Source organism: Coccinella septempunctata, chromosome 9 (assembly GCF_907165205.1).
Source record: "Coccinella septempunctata chromosome 9, icCocSept1.1, whole genome shotgun sequence".
Taxonomy (NCBI): domain Eukaryota; kingdom Metazoa; phylum Arthropoda; class Insecta; order Coleoptera; family Coccinellidae; genus Coccinella; species Coccinella septempunctata.
In genome coordinates this window covers 16,304,319-16,324,241 of record NC_058197.1, presented here as the reverse complement: position 1 = coordinate 16,324,241, position 19,923 = coordinate 16,304,319, and the positions used below count along the sequence as shown (strand labels likewise).

Below are 19,923 nucleotides of genomic sequence, written 5' to 3'. Positions count from 1 at the left end.
TCAATAACACACAATATTAAATCGAAAACCAAATTAGTTACACGTTGAATATCATTGCACATTATTTTTTGTATTGAAAAATGGTGGATGAACTCAGCTTCCAAATATGAATATAAAAAACAGTTATTATTGAGATATTCCAACAATGTGTTGTATTTTTCATCATAAAATCCGTCAGAGTGAAAGACATATGTTTCTTAATTTTTTTCATCCGTAAAATTTAATCCATTGTCAGTATTGTGATAATTTTCCTCGAAACCACAAATGAAACCTCTGATGTCATTTACTCTAACCTCAAGATTTTAGAATAAGATTTTACGTTATATTTTGAAATTAGTGAAAATAGTGAAATTATTGAAATGGCAGAAATATTGCCGACTGCAATTGAGCAAGAACTACTTGGAATAAAGCATTTATTATGGGGAAACGAAGTCAAACCAGATATATTCAAAAGATGGTCTCAAGGTATGATAATCAAATGATATTTCGCACATTTGAAGAAATTCGGTTTAGTATATTATCAAAACGGATTTCCATTAGTCAAGGCAATGATGAATAATCTTTAACTCATCCTCAATCTTCACAGAACTTCATTATTTCCAGGATTCCACTTCAGCGAAAATGAACCAAGTGCTTTAGAACAAATTAGTGGTGGACCATGTGCAATACTAGCACCTGTTCAAGGGTTCATTTTAAAGAATTTTTTGCTAGAATACAGAGACTTAACGTTTAGGGACAGGGTAAATATTCTAATATTGATTTTTACATTTGTCTAGTTGTATTCGGTAAGAGTGTTCATTCAACAATGGCAAATTCCATTGCGTCCATTAAAAACTGTTGTAGGTCAATTCGGAGATTGTAAGCAGTAAATTGATAGATGCTCTGATAGAGATTCTCGAACAGTGTAAAACACAAAAATATCATTTGGTATGCTTGAACCATGACGCGGTAAAAAGTAGCAAGGAAAATGAGGCAAAATGTGATATTCTGGAACAGAAAAATGATGGTCGTTATTTCTACCACAACATAAACACCCCCTCAGAATTTCACGAGAAATTAAAAGTTGTGACGTATGAAAGCATCGAGGATGTGAGAAGGCATTTCATAGAGAATATCGGCAGCATTAAATCTCAATTCGGGATTCTCCTATTCCTTTATTCTGTGATATTTACGAAAGTGAGTGAAACAATTCTTGTCCCGAAGTTTTTTATTCTTGATATATTCATTTTAAGGGTGTAGAACAAGTCAAAATCGAGTCAGAATCTACAGATCCACTAATTGATGAGACTTATGGCTATGGAAGTCAAAGTCTAATCAATTTGATGATAACAGGACGAGCCACCACCTACGTTTGGGACAACGAACAAGATGTTGGGGGTTTAAGTAAGTTTTCCTCTTGTTGAAATATAGAATCAAAATCAAACACTTCACTAACTTAAATTAACTTAATTTTTTAAGGACTCAAAGGTATCGCTGAACAAGGTACTATAGGCTTCATAACGCTAATGGAACATTTACGGTTTTGCACTGTCGGATCCTTCTACAAAAACCCAAAAAATCCCGTATGGGTGGTTGGTTCCGACACTCACCTCACAGGTATTTTGAATCCCCCAAATAGCATGTTGAACAAAATATTACTTCGATATATCTTGATGAATATCTTTTCAGTTTTATTCAGTGATGAATTTAGGCTGGTCAGTCCGGAAACAAAGAGTGAGGAGGCTAGAAGAGTATTTAAGAGTAACGATCCAGACGGGAACAATTTCATTGATTCTAAATATTTAGGGAACATTCTAGAAACGCTAGGACTTTGTAGTGAACAGGAATAGTGAGTAAGAAATAGCTGCTTGTATTTAGACTGCTTTTCTATCGACTGTAAAATAACAATTTATCGAATGTTGCCTAATCTAGTGTGTGGTCTTATTGAAAGCCGAATTATTTTCTCTCTTTTAATATCCATTTTGGTGACGTTTTACTCAATGAAAATTTGGTTTCAGTGTGGATATAATGAGAAGGAAGTTGGACTCGGAAAGCCTTGGTATCATCCTATTGAATGCTTTTATGGAAGAATTTTTTCCCAAGGAAGAGACATCTACACCAGATATGTTCAGATTGGTGCATTATAATGGATTAGCAAGTAGCAATGTAAATGGCGCGGTGAGTAACGAATGCCAGCTAGAGCTTTAATCTTCAGCTACTTTTCCTAGTCTTACGAGTTGTTTTTTAGGTAAAATATCAAATTGGTTCTGCCATTCTGCTCGAGATGGACCTGAAATCAATTTGCGAGTCCAATCCAGTTTTGACGGTTTTACAAACTAAATGGCCGAACATCGAGGTTAGCTGGGAGAAAAATGTAATGCCTTCGTTGAATTGATTATGTGGAGATGTGTGATGTCTTACCGTACTATGTTCGTTACAAGTATGCAACTTTTCTTTTGTGTACGCATTTATACATTATGTAGATTTTATAAACAGAGTCTTTGTTAAAAATATGGACGCCAATGAAAATGTTATTTCTTCTGAAACAAAATAATAAATTTGAAGTTATTGAATTCGCATTTGATTATTTGGTTTCCTGATCTTGAATGGTGTAGGATCATATATAAAAAAATGCTAATGAATAAGGTATATTAATGCAAAATTTATATATGCATGTAAGTATAGTATAGTAGCTCTTTCTCTTAAATACCAGTATATAGTGCACAAAGATAATAACCAGTGCAATACTAAATGTGTTTGGAGACCACCAGATGAAGCTTTCATCTGGTGGTTACATCTCAGGTTTCATCCATATTTTCTTCTATTTCCCTCGAAAAAATCGTATTTCTTAGATCTTGCTCTTAAGATTTTCAATAGTTTGCTCGGCCTAGAATGAAATTATTAAAATAATTCAAAGATGAAGCTACCTCGCATCACTTACGGAAGAAAACCACCAAGTATTCGGTCTGAACATCATTTTATGAAGAAAAGACATCTCTCCTACTGGAGATAAACAGTGAAGATGTAAATGTTTAATGGTATTAAAAGGGGGACAGTGAAAGCCTAATCTAGCATCGTTCAAGTCACCCCCTAATTCCTCTAATACTTTTTTAGCTGTATCAACCATTTTTTCCACTGGAATATTCGTCTAAGGATCAAAGTCCATTCAATGAACAATAATAAATTCTCACCTAAAGGTATATTGCTAGCATTCAACACATTTATACTGTCGAAATGTTGCTTTGGCACGATCAAGAAATGATGCTTTGCAGCAGGTTTTATATCATTAAACGCAACAAGTTCAGAATCTTGGTAAACGATTGTAGCTGGGGAAGTACCAGACACAATATCACAGAATATACAATTACTTGAAGACATCTGAAAGAATTATTATGACTACAAGATTCAAATTTTCATAGGAAGGCAACAAACGTTAATTACTGAAGAAAATTTGCAGACAAGAGGAAAATTTGTAAATATTTTTGGGGTCCTAACCAAAAAAATAGAATTCATCCTGAACCACAGATAGATTATAACGATACAAAATCTATGGATATCATAGACCAAAGACGAGCAACTCTGTTACTCTTTGTCATAGACTATTGACTCTATGACTAATAATGATGATGATCTATGATCCACCATAGATAAAGTTTTTGTCTATGACCGGAAAAGTTGATAAAAATCTATGCCCGGAACATAAAATAATAATCAGGCTTGCCATCATTAATTAATTAATAAATATATTTGAATATATTGCCAACTGATTAATTCAAGATATCATAATTAGATTTATGGCTACAAATAGAAAATTTACTCGAAAAATTAGAAATCAAAACAACTTATGAAGAAATACTTTATTCATTTGATTTTTTATAGTACTCTTTTAACTCTAAAAATTATAACATGATTTACTTCAATAATTCGGGCTCAATCTTAATACTAAGTCAAAATCTTTTGGAAAAATTGTTATTCTATTAGCATGTAAGGCGCATATGACACCATCATTCATTAAATCTGTTAAGTAAGACTCTGCCATATCTTGTAATATACAAACTGCTGCACAAGACATTCGGTATAAAGGTCTGGCATTTTCTGCCTGAACATTAATAAGTATTTCCTTCACCAACCTTTGAAACGGCTTCTTCAATATCAAATTCTCAGTAACTAATTGGTAGTGTCTGATTTCATCAAGAACAAAGTTTCCACGTTTCCTGTAAAGTTTTTTGCTCTTATCTACGGAAGTTTTCGATTCATATTTGTCCTTTTTGGCTTTCAAGATCTTCTCCTGAATAGTATCTTCCAATTTTTGTTTACCATTGATTTGTTTCACGCGGACCATGGTTAAACATTAAAAAAATCCGGATCAACAACATTCAATTCTCGAAAAATTGGTGCCGGCATTGTTTTATCATTCTGTCAAATAGAATATTTTCCACGGCACTCTGAAGATAGATTTAAATGCAAATAAATATCGATTGCAGATTCATTGGGAAAATGAATCGTTTTAGGTTTTTCGATGTAAAATAAACTTATTTACGTTCACCTTAATCTTCCATGACGAATATTGTTGATTCTCGAGACTGAAAAATTGGTGGGTACTTGCATATTTTCAAATTTTATCAAGTGCGTTCAGATCAAATTTTCAGTTTTTCATCACATCGCCATGAAGTTGTTTATCACATAAACAAATAAGTTTGACAGTTGTGTTTTTTCCCTAATTTGTGAATTTTACCATGGATAAAGCTCGCGAAAAAGTATTCCGACGAAAAGGTATGGTTGCTTGTCTTACAAATATCTATAATTTCCAGTTTCTATTCCGCTGACGTAACCCATGGAGGAAAAATTTTACCATTGAATTTTTTTCCCCATTCAATTCTTATAATTTTGTGCCATTGTGTTGAATCGTTGAAGTTTTTAAAATCCCGGTTTCTCAAGTTGTCTTTTCAGATAGTGTAACAAAAATAGGCAATGACGGACAGAATGCGGCCAGCGGCGTGGGTATGGGCAGGGATAAGGCTGGCGTACGTCCGAGAAGTCGAAGCGTTTACACGGCAAATTCTTACGTGAGCGATGACATTGTCACATCTCGAGACTTGGCGAAATACGAGGGCCCCCATAACTGGCATTGCCCCTTACCTAAACCCATTACAGTGAAGCACTTTTACTCCGATGACATCAACGTAGGTAAAACGTTGATAAATGCGTGGAAAAAACTTCAAAAATCCAAATTTCAGGGTGAAATTTGGGCGGATGACGGATACATAGGTGGCACCACTGTGACACCCCACGGAGTCATATCCCTGCGTCTCCACAACAGGATCCGCGTGGACATATCCCTGGACCGGGCCATCAGGATAGTCAACATGAAGAACGCGATCATTTTAGCCCTCAACTCCAGCGGATCGTCCTCCGCGCTCATCCACCCCAACGGCAGGGTGTACCAGTACGGTTCAAGGGTTGAGATTTTAGCGCACGACAACCAGGGCAACAATAAGTAAGTCGACATCCTACACAGCGACAGTTTTTGATCAACCGCCGTTACAGGTACGCCAAGATGTGGTACAAAGGCGTCAGTTTCACCAGCGACCAGTGCGCCCTCGTATACCTGGTGGATTCAGCCGGAACCAGGACTACCACCGATACTTTCTCGGACCTATCGTCCGATTTTACCCTGGGCGTTTTTTACAAGTGGGTTTCCCGGTAATTTGGGTCGTTATTGATCTTAACCTTCAATCTTCCCTTTACAGCACCTTTCCAACGGGGGATTCCCCCTATAATCTGGATATGCCAGGCATTCCCCACGGCACGCATTTGGTGGACGAGGCGATCGGAATCCTGCAAGCCGCCAACTATTGGATGACCGAGGATGGCACCGACAATTGGATCATAAACAGCGTCAGGATCTCCCAGACATCGGACGGCTTGGTTAGGTGAGCCACCTGTTAAAAAACCATTAAAAAGCACCACAGGTCCGTATAATAATCATTTCCTTCCCTCGTGTTCCAGGGTAGGCCGTAACAGCAACAAGTTCTCACTGCGCACCTCCCCCACCAACGGGTCGGCGTCCGTCTCCTCCCCCTACATGCACTGCACCGGTTCCATGGGCCAGACGCGTCACCTGTTCGTGCGCAGGGGCGAACGGCGCATGCACTACGACGGCTCCACCTTCATCGTGCGCAACGCCGGCCACTCGGCGGGATTCGACGAGAAACAACAGTTGAAGGTCTACTGAGGCGGTCGGTGGGCGTGTCTATAGAAACTTTGTTAATAATCCCCGCCCCTCTCAAGCTTCGCACTGTCTTTTCTCGCTCTCTGGTTTTTTAGTGGTTTGGTGGCACTCTGCGATCGCGTCTTGTCGGTTTGTCTTTTGAAATATGGCGTTTCTTCGCGTGTCTAGCATTTATTTTTCATTTCGGTCCGTTCTTGACACATCTGTGCACACACAAGGTAAGTAAGTTGTTTTTTTTTCAACCGATTACACATTTGAAGAAATCTTAGAATGTCATCCATTTTTGTTATTAGTTGAAGATCTGATGTCCATTCAGAAGGAGGCTTATTCATTTGAGACATTTCCACATATCGAACAAATTTAAACATTTTTTTTTAATGAAAACCTATTAACAACCACTCTCCAACGTTTTAAAAGAAGTCTTAATCCAGTTCAATTTTAAAATCATCATCACTATAGTAATTACTGGAAATTTCAATGTTTTAAAGATGAGTTGTATACCTTCATCAAGTAGTAATAAGATAAAACAGTGACTTTTGCACAGTACTCCCCTCCGATCAAGAAGAGATATCAATTATTAATTCCCAACACTTTTGCAATTAATTTAAAATAATCTATCCAAGTCCAGTTCTACGAAGAGTTGATTTCCGAGCAGTGCCATACATGAAGTTTTATTTTAATCGATTATTCCCTGATAGAGTGGCAGACGAATGATTCCGATATGAATGTAAGCACACATCCATCGAAGAAACTGGACGAATCGACAGACCGTTCGCAGAGTGCATTTTTAACTCCTCCCCTCTCCTAACTTTTTATTTATAAATTAGTTAGCACCACTCCGTTTCAAAATTTGTGCTTCTATTTTTGTCCTTTGTGATTTTGTCGCTCCGTAATTGTAACATGGATAAATGTAAAGTGTACCATCTGCAAAGACGTGAATGTATCCACTGAGTATGTTTTAACCTGAAATGTGATATTGTGATCTCAAGATAACGAGTACGTTTCCTGATTTATCAGATTGTAATAGTGCAGTATAAGGAACGTACGAATTTGTGATGATGGCTGTAATTTTTGATTTCATGTGAATTTATAAATAAATAGTGTTCATGTCAGAGCTGATTTTATGGTGGTATCGTTGGATTGATGCGACCAGCATGAAAAGTCAAATTGTATAAAATATTTTTGGGAAATTTATTGAAAGAATCATACCCTAGACTACCTCAACAGAGATTCAATATACTTAAGTTTGCTCCCCTTGCTCAAATTCATGTATTGGTTCCAAATGACCTGAAATCGAGAGAAGAATGAAGCAAGCATCGCTTTAGATAAAATCGGTGACTTACCAACTTGGAGTTGTACCCTATTTTCCTCAAATGTCTCTGTTTCATCGTCACCAATCCAACTGGCCTAGACGTATTTCGGATTGTGTTATTCCAACCTATGATGCTGAAAGCGTACCACGAAAGATTCGGATCTGGCCATGCGTATTTCACATCGCCTAAAATGTACCTCTCAAAACCCGGTGGTTCTATGAATTTGTTTGTGGTCTTGTCTTTGCACAATATTATATCTAAAAAAAAAAAAAATTATTACAATCACCTCAACTGTAAAGTATACAACGAACTATTATAATCGTAAATAGTAGGGTTTTACCTGCTCTACCGAAATGAGGTACAACATAATCCACTTTCAAAGCATCTCTATTTCCTACAATAGATAAAAGATTTTCTTCGACATCCAAATGGAGTTTGTCATATGCCGTTAATTTTTTATATTGGTCATAAGATGGAATGAATTCAAGTAACCATTTCACTAATCGGTACTTCAAATTTGGAGACAGTCTCCTCCCTTTGTAATCGGGACACTCTATATCTATGCAACAATCTAAAGAGAATATGTCCCTATTGATGTTTCCTATACTCTTTCCTACAAAAAAAAATAAGAACACAGAAACATATTTGACAGATACTAGATCGATAGTGAGGTTAGTTTGATTAACTCACCGTATGTACTAAATATATAATCTGTATCCAATACTCTATCCATCAATTCGTAGGAATACATATTGACTAGACTGAGTGTACCTAATACACATGGTAATATTCTGGGAAATGAGGCCAACTCCGTAATTCTTCTTTGCTGATGTATTTCTTTGAAAGCTACTTCGAACAAGTCAGGATTAATTTTCGGCCGATAATCCACCATTGTAGATGCAATAAGAATTCTCTCAATATCTTTGAGCCTGCATAATTCGTCCATAATAACACTCTGAAGTTGTTAAAATCCAGTGCAATATGGAATGCTTCACTTACCTAACTTCTTCAGTGTTTTCCATTCTATCAACAATTTTTTGGGTGGCTTTGACCATCGATTTCTCATGATAATGTATCAGACTTGTACCTATGATGGCTATATGTAAACAACATTGGGTCGAAAGTCTATCAATCTGACCCAATAGTACATCTAACATTTGGTCCATTTCAGACACAAGGGATCCCATCTTCGAGAATCTGAGCACCTGGAAATTTATAGTATCTAGAAATGATAATGATGAAATTCGATGTTCAATTGTCGAGAGCTTACTTTTAAAATTGAGCTTAAAGTTATCTGATTAACAGTAGAACATTCTTTTTTAACTGCCTTTATCATGGCCATTAGGATGCTTTCAAGCTTGATTTTACTTTGAGTCTTGAAATATCCAAGTGCGATTATACCAAGTTCCTCTATACTAAATTTATCAATGTATTTATCTACCACTCTTTCAAATTCAAATGGTACTTGTTTTCTTCTACAAATATTCATGTAAAAGAAAGCTTTTACTACATGATCTTTAGTAAGATGATTGCTTCTTTTGGCTAAGACATCAAGCATATCAAAAACATATTCACCTAGTTTACCTAAAAAAATTCAATTTGTCTAAAATGATTCAATATCATTTTTGAAAATTCCTTTACCTAGGTCTAATTGGTACCAGGCATTAGCAACTTCAAATAAGAAATCAGTATCTGTAGTGGTAACCCGCTCACGGCTTACGTCATCTAAACAACTCCAAACATCGTGGTAATTATGATCTCTGTAAGACTGGCATTTTGGATATCTTGCTAATAGAAACAGCAATTCCACAATTTCATCATCGGTTAATTTCCGACAATGGTCCATAAGACCATCAACCAACTTATCAAATCTGGGATCCGATATAGTAATTTGATTCCGACAACAAAATTTTTCCACAGCTTTGAACGTGTTCAAAATAGTGGTAGCAGCACATCCATTATTTTTCCTATAGTCCCTGTTCAGTAAGTCCTCGAATTCCTCTGGAGTTTTTACCTCCTCAATTTCCATAAAATCGACATAATCGAGGCCGTTTTTTGAGATCAATTGAAACATATACTCATTTTCAATGCCCTTAAGTTTTCTAGTGGAAAATAAAATTGGAGAGATATGGAAATTCCTACGTTGGGGCACTAAACAGATTTTCTGTAAAGCGGCACAGCTCGAGCAACTGATTTTTCCAAATCGAAAAAAGAATTTCGAAAAACTTTGTTCCAGTTTGAGCATTTTTGTATGAATTTTTGTGTAAAAACTTTGAGGTTATTACGTCAATCTTTGAGGTTAGGTCACAGAGTCTTCTATTTTATTTGTTTCATGCTCTGTGCGTAGGATTTGGACACATGGGCGGTTCTAGTGGGGAGGCCATGGGGCCAACGGTTGTACTGGTTGTAACGAGGTGGATGATGTTTCGAACCAAAACAGGCCTTGGTATTTATGCAGATTTAAAAGAACTGTGCTAGGTCGGTGAAAAAAATCGTACTCACGAATTTCGGGTACCAGATTACGAAAATATGCCCTCCCATAAGATCACTCCTTGAACCGCCACTGCCTAGATGTTTTTGTGCTAGTAACCATAGACTCATTATTGTTTCTCTATGCCAGTAACCTTCATCCTTCAAATTTGACCCCAAAATTTGAATAAATTTAATTGTGAGAGTCTCTTGTGAGAAATTCAAGAGATAAATAATGTATTCCAAGTGAGTGAAACAATTTGCGAACCACTGCTTCGATTTTTAATATTCTGATCATATTAATTTATAGATCAGTAACAGATTTATCCAAACTTTCCAAGGATGAAGTCAAACGGTTTCTAGATTCCTTCGATACAGTGGTCACTGACTGTGATGGGGTGCTCTGGATCATGGGTAATGCCATTCCCGGCTCAGCAGAAGTATTACAAAAATTACGCGATTTAGGAAAGAGAATTTTTTATGTAACAAACAATTCTACGAAAACAAGGAATGAATTTTTAGATTATGGGAGAAGCATGAATTTTATCATTAACAAGGTACTTGGATGAGTTCACAGGAATCTCTGCCAGCTCAGGGCCTCTTTGTCAGGTCGCATTTTAAAATTATCTTTATCCTAGGATGAAATTATCAGTTCTGCATATCTCACCGCTTGTTACTTGAAAAGTATAAATTTTCAAGGAAAGGTATATGTTGTTGGGTCAGAAGGTATCTCTCAGGAGTTGGACGAAATTCACATTAAACATATAGGAGTTGGTGTAAGGGAATCACAGACAGAATTTGATTATTTACTCACAAAACATGACTTATAAATTGTAGCCCGATCCATGTACATCACTACCAGACGCCTTAAATTTCGTGATTGATCCCGAAGTTAGGGCTGTTGTAGTGGGAATGGATAAGTATTTTTCCTATAGTAAAATGTTAAAAGCAGCTACTTACCTCAATAATCCTGAAGTGTTGTTTATCGGAACAAACACTGATGAGAGATTTCCAGGTTTATATTATACCTTGTAACAAAATTTATTTTTATATTTTGATATCTTTTAGCCAGTGGTTCGAAAATATTGCCAGGTACTGGATCATTGTTGAGAGCTGTTGAGTGTTGTAGCTTACGAAAAGCAACCATAATGGGAAAACCAAGCTCGTATGTCGGTACTGTGTTGGTTAATGAACATAAAATCATTCCAGAGAGAACTTTGGTTATTGGGGATAGGTAAATTCCTTACTTTGAAGCCTTTTTGATAATTTCACTCGGGAGTATTCGAAAATCAAAACAAATTCATCTCTATTGGTGAGAAATGATTTTTTCATTTCAGATGTAATACGGACATAATACTTGGTAGTAGATGCGGTTTCAAATCGATGCTGGTTCTAACAGGTGTAACGTCATTACCAGAGGTACAGCAATATAAAAAATCCGAGAAGGCTGAAGATAAAGAACTTGTTCCAGATGTTTATCTTAGATGTTTGGGTGACCTTATGCCATTTTTAGTTGAGTAACTTTTTTACAGAGAAAATTCCAGTTCAGTTGGTAAAAATTAAATGTTTTAGAATTTTATTGTGAATTGATTGAAATCAATAAATTCAACCCTATCCATTCGAATTGTTCATTTGTTATCAGTAAGATGTAAATCAAAGATGACATAGCATTTTGAGTTTTTTATTAACGTCAACAAGTATTGCAATAAATAAAATACATTTATCAACTCTGTGCTTAGGTGTAAAGTCTCAGTGAGATATGAATATTTTCCTGAAAAATAATGTAGCTTTTTTTAAGCTAGGAGCTCAACATAACACATTAATCATTGAATATTTAAAAAAATATGAGAGGAAAATGTTGTAAACCTTCCTTTCTAGCTCTAAATACCCCCTAGCTTTCTATATGCTTGTCGGAATATTTCAATTCTTTCACGAATTTTCCTCCCCTGCGATTTCATTAGAATAAAACTGGGCAATTCCTCTCCTTCCTTCCTTAGCTAACTGGATTTCAGTTTGTCCCAGATTCTGCTCAAGTCCTGTCCAACTCCTGTTGGCAAGATATCCCGCACCAAACTTTGAATTTTCAACCAAAACACCGTTGGATTTCAACGATATTTCATTGTCTTGAAATAAAAAGAAATCTTAGAAAAAAATTCTAATTATTGTTCATTTTCTTACTTTCTTCCGCGGTTGTTCCTTCTGAATCTTCACTCTGATTTGACCTCATTCTTCCAGTCAACAAACTAACATCAGGCTCATCTAATGGCTTGATTTCACAGCTATCGGAAACACTTTTAAGAAAACTGTTGTAATCGTAAGTGAACTTCAAACTTTGCGATTCAGGATTAAAAGCTTTCTCCACATCAAATGGGGTGACTATTGGCTTGTAGAATTCTTTACTGTCATATACCTCATTCATCGCACATGTTATGACTATAAAAACATCCATCTAAAATCCATCAGTCAAATATTTAACTTTTTTTTCTTGGATTTACTTACCTCAGGAAAATTTGCCAATTTGGCAACTGAAATTTTTCCAACACTCAATACATAAAACTTTTTTTTGTTCAACTTGAGCAACTTCTTCATCCTGCTGAGAACTTTCAAATAGTTATCCACTGCTAGAGTTCCCATGACTATGCCAAATGTTTGACTATCTTTAATTTTTTCTGACAAATAATACCTTCTCTTCAGTATTGCAGGGTTTTCTTTGAAATTCACTATTTCACTCGATGCTGAGGGATCATACTGGTAAAGGTTTTGCTCTGAAATAGAGATTAATAATAAAAATCATACATCAGGATCGATATTCAGCTCACCATCCAATGAAAATATTATATTTTCCATCTTTCGGCTATTATTTCCAATAAATATATAAAATCCAGTTTTGGAATAGTCAATATCCATATCAAGTCTTAAGACATTTACGTTACTGTTTTTGGGTACATATTCTTGGATAGAATCTGTAATATCAAATTTAGGATTATTGTTCAATGCTTTATGAATGACTACTGTTACCTAAAACATGAATGAATGGTGTATCCACCAATAAATAAATTTCAGTCTTATCTTTTCCAGCTAAAAATGTTTCAATAGATTTCACCAAATGCTTGATGTCAATATCATGTTTCTCATATATGTTCAAATAGGGCAGTTTTTTAGCACTTTGTGAAAAGCATATAGATCCAAAATGAATAAGAGCATCGGCTTCAATATGTCCAGCAGCGATGAAATCTAGACAACAACTGCAACAATAACGCAATGTGTTTATCACTTCAAAATCAATAACCAGTTGAGTATACCTTTCATAAGCAGTGTCACCCATTAAATAAACAGGTTGATCTAGCGCTTCTTGTAATTTGAATACCACTTCTACAGAATCAGGTAACAAGTGATCAGGAAATTGTAAACAGACCTACAATGAATATTTTATCGAATAAAATTCTCTCAAATCGGGCATAATCACTTACTCGTCTGAAATTATTCGTTTTGATCCATGATACACATCGATCAATTTCATACAGACCTCGAATTTTTTCTGGTTCATTCTCAATTATGACTTTAGTGTCTACATTTTTTTCTAAACTCACTTGTTCATGAGTAAAAAACAAGGACATTTTCAATTATTACAGTTATTATTTTGCCTGAAAATGTTCTGTTTGTTGATTTTTGAGACTTGGATTTTTTAGGTTAGTTGCACAGATTACTGTAATTTGTGGTTAGTTGGATTTGTTCCAGAGAGTGTCAGAGTTGGTAAATTTTCGGAACACACTTCTGAAATGTCAATGTCATGCAAAACTGTCAATTGATCTATGGTCGACCCCATAGACAAATAATCTATGGTCGACGCCTTCAAATTCAAAAGCTAACCGAAAAACTGAAAGTCAAAACAAAAATGTGATAATTTAAATAAATAATTCAAGTTGAATGAAAAATATTCCGGCAAAATGACAGAATTTAATACATATAATGGAGATCATTTGCTCGTTATATTTAAAGATCTGAATATCAATTTGGGTGGCTTGGACCCAAATGTTGTGAGGGCATGGTTCGATACAGACGATCAGGACATGAAAAACCTTTTGAATTTCATGTGTTCTGGCCTATCCAGGGAAAACATTGTGTCTGCACAAGAATTTGCTGAGTTTGAATCACTTGAAAATCCTCTCTATGATGGCCAACTAGAAACAGCTTTCAGTAAACTCGAGGAAGGAAAGCCAGGAATATTGAACTATGAATTGAATTCAAAACAACTCAAGGAATCTCTTGCTGAAGTAGAACTCTTGGAACAAGAGGAACAAAGGTTGGATGAGCTGTTGAAAATGGAGGAAAGGTTGCAGAACAAATTATCCCAAAATAAATTGATGATAGAAAGGGAATCTGTTGAAATAGATTTCAAGTACCAAGAAGCATCAAAATTATGTGAAGAGTTAGCTAGTGAAGTGGACGAACAGAATAGATGCCTTCATGAGAAATTATCGAGAGATCTGATTGCCTTGGCCAATTTTCAATGTAATGAATCTTCAGATTTCCTAAATACAAAAAATATAGATGAAATTCATGATTCTGTTGGATTTTATGAAACTGTAGAAAGTCTGGTGAAGAAACAACATGATGAATTATCTGGGTACTTCTCACTTAGCAATATAAATTTGAACTCAACGCCAAATGAGGATCATTGTGAAGATAAAATAACTATCCTACAGAATCAAATATTTTCTAGCTATATAGAATATCTCGAGTCAAGAATGGAAGCTGAATCTCTAGCTGAGGTTTATAATTTTTTAGAAAATTTCTTCTCCCAGGATAATTACAACAGTTATGATATTACTTCACCTTCAGATGCTTTGAAACAAAAAGAAATATTATTTGATAAGCTTAAGAAGAAAGCCCTCATCATTGCAGAGGAACCGACCAAATTAATTGAGATAAAAAAGTCTCAGTTGGAATTGCAGGATATGGAGAATAATTTACAATGTTTTACTCAGATTTCGAAATATTATTCAAAGCTTTTATGTGCAACATCGTGTGCTTTGATGTTGCTCCTTCAGGAGAAAAAAATGATTGAAGAAGCAGATCAAGGTGTCAGACATATTTCAAAATATATATTAAATAATCTAGAAGATGTTAAGGATAGAGTGGAAATGATGATGAATTCAATAAATAATTTTAATGATTTCAATGAAAAACCTTTGGAGCATCGTGATCAAGTCCTCAGTTTTGTTGTTGATATATATGGGGAAACTATGATAAAAGATGCGTATCTGAGTTGCAGTCAGCTCGAGAAGAAATTGAGAATATCGGAACACAATCATTTTGTAAATAATAACAATACTGAAATAATAGATATGCTTTATAAGACTGATGTAGCTAAACAATTTTTAACCAATGGTCCAACGAATAAGGCCATTATTCTTCCAAATCCTATATTAAAATCTTTGAAAAATATGAGATTGAATTTGGACAAGCAGAGTGCCGCATTGAAATTCTTGCTGCATATATCCAATCAAACCCTCAAGAAATTGAGTTCAGACAAGTGGTTGAAAAATTTCAGACTTGCATGGATGTATTTTTTGGTTTCGCCGAAAAAGTTGAAAGATCTCCTGGAACAAATGGAAGAAGAATTGAAATTGAAAGAGGTGAAAGCTGTGAGGTTCAAGGATTGATGATGAAAGTATTAGCATAAGTGCATTTCCATGTTGTTTTTGCTCCGTTTATGCCATGACAATCTGGTGCATATGCGGGGTTGAGCAAAATATACAATACTGCTTTTGATGCTTTAATGAACTGTAAATAAGTGTATTTGTAAATAGAGCAATAAATATTTGATGCTATGTTTACCTTTATCTTTGTTGTTTTTCAAAATTTTAAATGAAAATAAAGTTTTTTAGGCATAATTATCACTGTTAAAAGCACAACTAGATTATATCACCTTTAATAAATTTAAATTACAATGGTACATGATTATATAAATTATCCCTACATAATAATATGATGAATTAGTGAAAAAATTATATGTTTCAAGAATATCCTACTCCACAACTTACACGACACATTCACAATATTTCACAGCTCAAAAGTCCATCCTCGGTTTACAGACACAGAACTCCTTATGCAAGACCCGACAATTTGGATTTATCCGTAAAAAGTCCAATATACCTTTTTTCGTACACTTGGTATACGTGACATCCAACAGATCCAGATGGAGGTTTTCTATATTCCGTAAAGTTAAATTCGAAACTCGATCGTAACCCCTGAACGAAAGCTGCTTCAAGCCGCACTTGAGGGATTTATCCTTATTTATCTCGACCAGTTCGATTTCAGGCCTCGCGTTCGCGTTCTCGTTCCTATTTATAACCCTGAGCGACTGGTGAGCATTCAGATTTATACGTTGTTCGCAGTGCTGAGGATGGAAATGGTTTTCCGGGGGATTGAGCGACTGACCTGTGAAATAAATTAATAATCAACCCATCCTTTGAATGAATTAATTGGAACTTACCGTCACCATCTTCCGTCTCATCTGCAGTAACGACAATGACAGAATGATTCCCGCATGCACATGGATACACCTGCGTATGAGCTGGCTGAACTTCTCTCACTCCTATTGAGAAAATTTATCCATTAGTGATTATCGATGAAAGTAAACATATCATGGATCAAACCCTGAGAATGCAACGCAAAAGTAACAATAATGGACAAGTTCAGAAACATTTCAGTTTGATTTTGTTCCTAAATTTAAGGTTTCATCACAGAACACCTCAAATGTTCTATGGTAGTAGCTATGTGAATTTTCAATATTTTTGACACTTTAAATTCTGTGACGAAACCATCAATGTTGCACAAAACACAGAAACAATTCCAAATTTTGTCAAAAAACTTTCTTCAAAATACACTTGGATTTGGTGTTTTTTCGAGTATTTAGGAGGTAGGCAAGTGTTTTTGAATTGGTCCATTGAATATTTGCACTATATTCATGAAAAAAAAGAACCCAGCAAGAACAAGTAAAGTGGAAAATTTTGAGATGAGAGTATGTAATACTTCTACACCCTACAATACCTCTTCGCCTGTCTCTAAACGTCGATGCTTCATGTGAATTGCCTCTGCTAGATTCACCTCTCGGACTCGGTCTGTCATCATCATTCCGTGATTGTATCTGGGAGGTGGCAACACTACCTTTCAAACCATAGAGAATGTTTCCGTCAGAATGTTCATCTCTTTTATCTGCGGGAGATCTTGAAGATGACGAAGGACAAGGACCAGGAGCCATACTCTTGTTGTCCCCGTCATCTTCGTCACTGGAAGAAGAGGAACGGTCCCTCTTGGCTTTTTTTCCTCTGTCTCCCTCAACATTGCTGAGTTTTCTCTTTCTCAAAGGCACCGATAACCCAGAAGTAGAAGGTTGATCTTCTCTGAAGGAATTTTCGTTCTGTTTTGTATGATTTCGAGAATTAGTCGATGTATCTGTTCCAACCGATTGGTCTTTGGTGGTTTTTTTCTTTGCGAATACTCTGTATATTATTTCTGTACATGCGTGTGATGGATTTTGGTCTTGGGCATCCAAAAGAGAATTACTGTCTGACGCAGAACTTGTTGGGGCACAATTTGTACCTTGCTTCCTGTTACGTGCATTATCACTAAAATAAAATCATATGTATTAATAATGACTGTGTCTAGAATTATATTTTATTCCAAAAAATTCAGGAAACTAAAAGTTTCTAAATTAGGCCCGGTACTTTCACCTTCGAATAAATTTTATTCACTGTCAATAAGTATCTGTCGAATAATTTCCTATCTGAAGGATACCTTATTTCGGTGCTTTCAGATGAAATTATTTGACGAATAACAATTCTGTGAAAACACGGTATACTACTTTTACTGATTAATGTAAAATAAGAGACCTCATTGTAGAAATTGTTATAATTCCAACTAGAAAGCAAATATTCCGTGAAAATCACACAAAAAATAACCATACATCCAGAATCTTGAAAATTCAATCAATAATGACTTACCGACATTCGATCTATGACAAATAAAATTTTATTGACGAGTTTCAATGACAGATTTATTCGATGAATAACACTATCTGAAAGTGAAAAGACTGCATTTTTACTTATCCTAAGAATAAGACTTATTTATCGAATAAATTTAGTTATTCGCACGTGAAAGTACCGGGCCTTAGAATAAAAGATCCACCTACCAAAACTGCCCTTTCTCAGTATCACCATTTTCTTTTCCATTACCTTTTTCAGAACTCGGACTAACATTATCCTTTCCCTCCGGACTATCATCATCCAGCCAATGATCTATAAGCAGAAAATACATGAGAAATAATACGAAGAATGAAAAAAAAATTACCTTCACTTATGATTTCAACAAGTTTTCTTTCGTCTGCACGTGTATATATCGGAGTATTGGATGATTTAGGTTCATCTGGAATCATATCAGCATTGACAGTTTCCTCAGTATTTCAAATTTCACCGAAAATCAGACAAATAAAAAGATAAACATTTACCTATTTCTACTTTATGTTCTTCCTGTCTTTCCTTGAAGCCACATGTACACGGTGGGTAAGGATAAGTGTACAAGAAACTTTTTGGCAGTTTACATTCTTCATAATTAGCAGTGGTTCTTGAAAATTCAAGTGTTCCAAAATCCGTTATTAAATTTTCTTCATTGCCTGTTGTAGGTAGCGTGTTGAATTGAACTTTTGGTACTGGAAGATTCAGTTTGGCAGCCTCTGTTGCTCTGTTTATGAAATCTAATTCATAGGAGGTATCCTTGTTTCTGAAGTATATCACCGATACATTCGACTTTCTCATGAAAGCCCTCAAAAAAGTGTTTCCTAGACCTGCAGTTGTCCAGTAGGAAACAAATTAATCTAGGTATTCTTTGCTAAGATAGGAATTTTACCTGATAAGCGAACATCAAACACTTTGATTTTCTTGAAACCATTCGAAACAGCAATACTGAAATAGGCGACGGAATTCTCTATTGGACACTTGTAGCAAGAGAATATTTCGAGATTAGGATATTTGGAAACAGACATTATAGTACTACTACTAACGTTGATGCATCCATCAATAATTAACACCTGAGGAATACCTGATTTAATAAAATATATCAAAATGAAAAATTACTCAATCAATACCTTCAAATTCTCCATTGCTTCAAAACCTCTACGGAAAAATTCACTACTCGACTCGAAAACAGAGTTTTTCAAACTCAGTTCCACTAGGGATCTAGGAAAATCACCCAACCTCACCTGTAATTATGAATAATATTCACATAATGTTGTTGAGTTATTTGAATATTTCATTACCCCATTATATTCGCTAATAACTTGATTTTCTAACGCTAGTATGGTCAGTTTTTCAAAAGTATTCGATTGTATCATTTCAATTACTCGTGGGTAAACTTTTCTTCCCCTCAACAATAACATCTCGGTGAGAGAGTGGACTCTGTCCAAAATATAAATAATTTTTTTCTCATCATTGGGTTCATCCCTCGCATCAATTTTTTTCCAGAGACTTTTCTTCAGAATTAACTCTTCAAAACGAGCACTAACTCTGTAAATTTGGAGGGAATTAGTACAATTATTGGAAAGGAAATGGGGGTTCTTACTGTGATAATTGATATAATGAAGTACTATCTAAATGCTCTAACAGAAATAATAGCATACAGTCTGATAATTTATCGAATTGTAAAGACATTTCGACGAAAATAAGATCGGTTTCACATCAATAAGGAAAATGCATTCTGGAATAGAACCTGAAGTTTTTAAAATACCATTTAATTTTTTATGACAGTTTTTTGATTACAGTAAACAATCATAGCAGTTTTGTAGGTTAGGGTTCTGACAGATGATACTCCTCTGTGATACTCCCACTACCGCCAACAAAAATAAAAAAAAACTGAAAGAAATGTTTCGTT

General features: G+C 35.3%; 9 protein-coding genes across 10 annotated transcripts; 4 read left to right on the top strand and 5 right to left on the bottom strand.

The window, feature by feature from the left end:
• The first annotated feature begins 212 nt into the window (after positions 1–212).
• On the top strand, positions 213–2,552 carry LOC123320543 (ubiquitin carboxyl-terminal hydrolase MINDY-3 homolog). The gene is made up of 8 exons (XM_044907891.1): positions 213–465; positions 604–740; positions 844–1,176; positions 1,233–1,383; positions 1,459–1,596; positions 1,669–1,828; positions 1,998–2,157; positions 2,228–2,552. The coding sequence occupies exons 1-8, from the start codon at positions 360–362 to the stop codon at positions 2,372–2,374; spliced, it is 1,332 nt and encodes a 443-aa protein (XP_044763826.1). The 5' UTR covers positions 213–359; the 3' UTR covers positions 2,375–2,552.
• A 62-nt stretch (positions 2,553–2,614) lies between these two features.
• LOC123320544 (histidine triad nucleotide-binding protein 3-like) lies at positions 2,615–3,532 on the bottom strand. The gene is made up of 4 exons (XM_044907892.1): positions 3,412–3,532; positions 3,171–3,357; positions 2,921–3,114; positions 2,615–2,866 (listed from the first exon to the last, which is right to left on the bottom strand). The coding sequence occupies exons 1-4, from the start codon at positions 3,490–3,492 to the stop codon at positions 2,828–2,830; spliced, it is 501 nt and encodes a 166-aa protein (XP_044763827.1). The 5' UTR covers positions 3,493–3,532; the 3' UTR covers positions 2,615–2,827.
• A 363-nt stretch (positions 3,533–3,895) lies between these two features.
• Positions 3,896–4,321, bottom strand: LOC123321120 (histone H3.3-like). The gene has a single exon (XM_044908623.1). The coding sequence runs from the start codon at positions 4,319–4,321 to the stop codon at positions 3,896–3,898; it is 426 nt and encodes a 141-aa protein (XP_044764558.1).
• A 308-nt stretch (positions 4,322–4,629) lies between these two features.
• Positions 4,630–7,323, top strand: LOC123320896. Of its 2 annotated transcripts, none has more exons than XM_044908388.1 (6): positions 4,630–4,752; positions 4,930–5,162; positions 5,217–5,476; positions 5,527–5,670; positions 5,730–5,912; positions 5,989–7,323. In XM_044908388.1, the coding sequence occupies exons 1-6, from the start codon at positions 4,716–4,718 to the stop codon at positions 6,212–6,214; spliced, it is 1,083 nt and encodes a 360-aa protein (XP_044764323.1). In that variant the 5' UTR covers positions 4,630–4,715; the 3' UTR covers positions 6,215–7,323. The 2 variants fall into 2 exon arrangements, with proteins under 2 accessions (XP_044764323.1, XP_044764322.1); XM_044908387.1 differs by having other exon boundaries at positions 4,634–4,752; positions 4,918–5,162.
• Positions 7,324–7,381: 58 nt separating this feature from the next.
• LOC123320893 (FAST kinase domain-containing protein 5, mitochondrial) lies at positions 7,382–9,824 on the bottom strand. Its single transcript, XM_044908384.1, has 7 exons — positions 9,166–9,824; positions 8,795–9,108; positions 8,524–8,729; positions 8,215–8,453; positions 7,865–8,137; positions 7,555–7,781; positions 7,382–7,498 (listed from the first exon to the last, which is right to left on the bottom strand). Exons 1-7 carry the CDS (start codon positions 9,767–9,769, stop codon positions 7,427–7,429), a joined length of 1,935 nt encoding a protein of 644 aa, XP_044764319.1. The 5' UTR covers positions 9,770–9,824; the 3' UTR covers positions 7,382–7,426.
• A 312-nt stretch (positions 9,825–10,136) lies between these two features.
• On the top strand, positions 10,137–11,609 carry LOC123320897 (glycerol-3-phosphate phosphatase-like). The gene is made up of 6 exons (XM_044908390.1): positions 10,137–10,239; positions 10,304–10,550; positions 10,632–10,769; positions 10,831–11,008; positions 11,062–11,227; positions 11,331–11,609. The coding sequence occupies exons 1-6, from the start codon at positions 10,229–10,231 to the stop codon at positions 11,512–11,514; spliced, it is 924 nt and encodes a 307-aa protein (XP_044764325.1). The 5' UTR covers positions 10,137–10,228; the 3' UTR covers positions 11,515–11,609.
• A 49-nt stretch (positions 11,610–11,658) lies between these two features.
• LOC123320895 (2-(3-amino-3-carboxypropyl)histidine synthase subunit 2) lies at positions 11,659–13,687 on the bottom strand. Its single transcript, XM_044908386.1, has 7 exons — positions 13,464–13,687; positions 13,296–13,408; positions 13,012–13,238; positions 12,813–12,956; positions 12,493–12,758; positions 12,172–12,442; positions 11,659–12,116 (listed from the first exon to the last, which is right to left on the bottom strand). Exons 1-7 carry the CDS (start codon positions 13,608–13,610, stop codon positions 11,923–11,925), a joined length of 1,362 nt encoding a protein of 453 aa, XP_044764321.1. The 5' UTR covers positions 13,611–13,687; the 3' UTR covers positions 11,659–11,922.
• Positions 13,688–13,836: 149 nt separating this feature from the next.
• Positions 13,837–15,833, top strand: LOC123320894. Its single transcript, XM_044908385.1, has one exon. The coding sequence runs from the start codon at positions 13,941–13,943 to the stop codon at positions 15,657–15,659; it is 1,719 nt and encodes a 572-aa protein (XP_044764320.1). The 5' UTR covers positions 13,837–13,940; the 3' UTR covers positions 15,660–15,833.
• Positions 15,834–15,912: 79 nt separating this feature from the next.
• LOC123320892 lies at positions 15,913–19,843 on the bottom strand. The gene is made up of 10 exons (XM_044908383.1): positions 19,615–19,843; positions 19,313–19,559; positions 19,142–19,255; positions 18,904–19,084; positions 18,506–18,841; positions 18,349–18,423; positions 18,191–18,296; positions 17,050–17,627; positions 16,493–16,594; positions 15,913–16,437 (listed from the first exon to the last, which is right to left on the bottom strand). The coding sequence occupies exons 1-10, from the start codon at positions 19,701–19,703 to the stop codon at positions 16,067–16,069; spliced, it is 2,199 nt and encodes a 732-aa protein (XP_044764318.1). The 5' UTR covers positions 19,704–19,843; the 3' UTR covers positions 15,913–16,066.
• Positions 19,844–19,923: the final 80 nt, after the last annotated feature.